Raw genomic sequence first — 3185 nt, forward strand, 5'->3', positions numbered from 1 at the left:
AACCAGCGACCCTCCGGTTCCCAAGCCAAGTCCCTACACACTGAGCTACTGCCGCCCCAGTACACAAACACAGTGTGCTGCGTGTGACGCCACGTCTTCTTCTGCACATGCGGGTCACTTCGGGGCCATAGACTGTTCACACTGGAGTCTGATAGCGGTCGCATTTAAATTATAACGTGAACAACCAAAAAAAAAAAAAAAAATCAGATTTGAGCATTAAGACCTGCAGTCTAAACGTAGCCTAAATTTTCCAGGTACTTTCAGATATTGTTGGCAGTTAATCATGAGTAGCCATAGCATTGCAACTACGACCACTTCGGCAATAGAGTATAACAAAGTGTCTCTTGACACCATTCTGGGCCACTATCTGGTGTGTGCCAGGGACCTGGATCCAGAGTTAATGTGGAAGAAAAACAACATTTGCTCTGCTTCTTCAATTACTGTCTGTCCCAAACCTTTCTACCAAACAGTGAAAATAGTTGGTCCCTGCTTTTGTACAAAAGGTGTTCAAGACCTTCACACGTGCTTCTGAATATGCTTCTGAATATGCTTCAACAAATCACATTCTAGTGCATATACATATATGTGTGTGTATTTGCAGACCTGGATCGTGAGTAGGAGCGGGAACGGCTGCGGGAGCGAGATGAGCGGGACCGTGACCTGGAAGACTTTGAAGAGCGAGAACTGGAGCGAGACGAAGACCTCCCTCTGCTACGAGAGTGACTCCTGGAGCGACTGCCTCCACGACCACTGGAAGGTATGAGAGAGGGGGAGGGTGGGAGGTACAGGAAGAGGGAGAATTAAACAAACATTATAAACTTGTGGGTCAGTAACAGACATAACTTAGTAAACCAGAACTCTGACCAGAATGGACATACTGTCCATCTAATCCCAAAGCTAACTTTGACAATTATAGACCCAAACACAGGCTGTAAGCTGTAAGAGAAAAAGAATCACATGAAGAGGAAGCTCACCTGTTGCGTTTCTCCTGGCCCTTTTTCCTCCTGGCCCTCATCTTGGCCCTGAAGAACTCATACAGACCATTCTGCTCCCAGCCTTCACTGGTGAAGGAACAAACCACAGCCAGATAGATGTAAAGTGTGACCTACAGCAATGTCTGTCAGAAGCAGTACCACACAAATGCTGCTGCTACACAGCTACTGAAAATCAGATGATTGATGATGGAGTTTTTTTTACTAGCTACTGATACATTGTCATTTTTCAAACTTCTTTATAATTAAATTCTTGAAAGTCAAACACAAAGCTGAAAACACTGCCCAAGTGTGCAAAGGTGTTGTTGTTTCTAACATTCAAATGTTTTAAATAAAAGGAGTGTATGTTTAAGTATATGGGATTTATTGTTTTTAGGGATGTCCCGATCAAGATTTTTTAGTCCCTGATCCGAGTCATTTAATTTTGATTGATTATCTGCCGATAGAGTCCTGATCTGATACTTGTATTTTTTTTTTAATACAATGCAGTGTGCAGTGCACACTTCAAGTAAATTAAAATGATTAAAATCAAACCAATGTATACCAATCAGCCAACTGGGCACACTGGAGGTCATAATGTTATGCAGCCCTATGCTGCCCATTTTTCCTGCTTCTAACACATCAACTTTGAGGACAAAAAGTTTAAATGCTGGCTAATGTATCTCTGGGCTTTTATTGCACTTGCGGGTTGAGTGTTGAGTGTGGTTGTGTCCGATATCTACCTGCTACCTGTCTCTGCTCGGAGCAGGGGCAGCCCTGCCTGTGGTGAAACTCTGCAGCAGCCAGTTTATATCATTTTAATTTCATTCCAAGTTGTCCAGGTGTGTGTACCTGTTCCTAGGCCGATCATGGGATGGAGGGCTATAGAAAGCTTCCACAGCGGCCAGTAGTCGATCACTAGGAGGCATGGGAGGGGGCAGTCGGATGTCTTTAGGGTCCAGAGGTTTGTAATCACAGTCCTCAAGCTGAGCAAGTACAAGGAGGATCATGAGACATGGCTTGACTGATTTGAAAACTATGGCGGATTTGGAAATATTTACTTCCTAACATTCATTTTCACACTCTTGTCTTTAAACCAGAAGCAGGTGACTCACTTTGACCAGTGGGGCCATGAGACCAGCTGGCAGGTCAAAGTAGGGTACGTTGGGCACAAGACTGGGGTCATCTTGGACAGGATGCTGCCGATGACGCATGTGGGGTGAATGGCCGTTGAAGCCGTGTGGGGGTGGGCCAAAATCCGGGTGCTGGCCTCCACTCCAGGGAGGATGTTCAGGTCCCATACCTGGGGGAGGGAGCCTCTGATTGGGATGGTGATGGGGAGGAGGACCTGGCATGTCTGGATATTGTACACAAGAAAAGTAATTAAATATAATTACAGGTGCAAAACCAAGTAGCTTTACAGATGCATTTAATTTATTGATCAATCACTTTGCACCTCCAGGATAATCTCCCTGAGTGTAGTCAAAACGGTGTGGGGTGTATGGCGGCCTGTCGTAGTGGTGTCTGGGAGGAAAGTCATCCTGCATAAATCGTGGTGGGAAGCGTCCGAAATTGTGTGGTGGTGGTGGTGGTTGGTTGAAAGGAGGTGGCTGCTGGTGGGGAGGGAAGGGCCCTCTGAAATGGGGTGGTCTCTGTAAAAATGCAATATAGTCATTTATGTAAATGAGCAGCCAAAACAAAAAAACATTCAAAGTCAGATTTAGAATAGGGTTTACTGGAATTACAGTCTCCAATCGAATACAAATAAAAAAAAAATGTAATCAAACCACAGTAATAATCTGTCACATGCCTGCATGCGTGGTGGAAATGGGGGCTCCCTCTGGCCCCACGGAGGCTGGTCAGGCTGGTTCCCCCATGGTGGCTGTTGGTCATACGAGTTCCAAGATGGAGGGCCTGGGTCAGACCCACCTGGACCACTCCAAGGGCCTCCTTCTCTGGGTGGACCTCCGCTCCAGTTCCCTGGGTCTCTCTGGTCGTTCCAAATCCCCTCGTGGCTGTTCCATGGAGGGCACGGAGGGGGAGGCTGGTTTGGGTCAAAAGGAGGCTGGGAAAGGACAAAAGTAAAAAAATAGGGACGTCACAATACCAGAAATTTTGTAGTCGTGTGAAATTCCACAATGCCCGATAGCACAGTAAAAAACAATAAATCCCATGCACTTCAGCATACACTCCTTTATTAAAACATTTGAACAT

At 45.8% G+C, this 3185-nt stretch overlaps 1 protein-coding gene across 1 annotated transcript in view; it reads right to left on the minus strand.

Moving 5' to 3' along the window:
* Positions 1-3185, minus strand: part of cherp (calcium homeostasis endoplasmic reticulum protein) — a gene marked incomplete at its 5' end in the record, with an annotated part of 11259 nt that overhangs the window by 3778 nt on the left and 4296 nt on the right. Inside the window, 6 exon segments of the mRNA XM_035652933.1 lie at positions 604-750; positions 975-1061; positions 1824-1957; positions 2087-2328; positions 2428-2623; positions 2782-3036. Of these exon segments, the coding sequence (XP_035508826.1) occupies positions 604-750; positions 975-1061; positions 1824-1957; positions 2087-2328; positions 2428-2623; positions 2782-3036 (1061 nt within the window).

The sequence above is a fragment of the Morone saxatilis genome, unplaced genomic scaffold (genome assembly GCF_004916995.1).
Source record: "Morone saxatilis isolate NCDOM2014 unplaced genomic scaffold, NCSU_SB_2.0 Contig12, whole genome shotgun sequence".
NCBI lineage: Eukaryota > Metazoa > Chordata > Actinopteri > Moronidae > Morone > Morone saxatilis.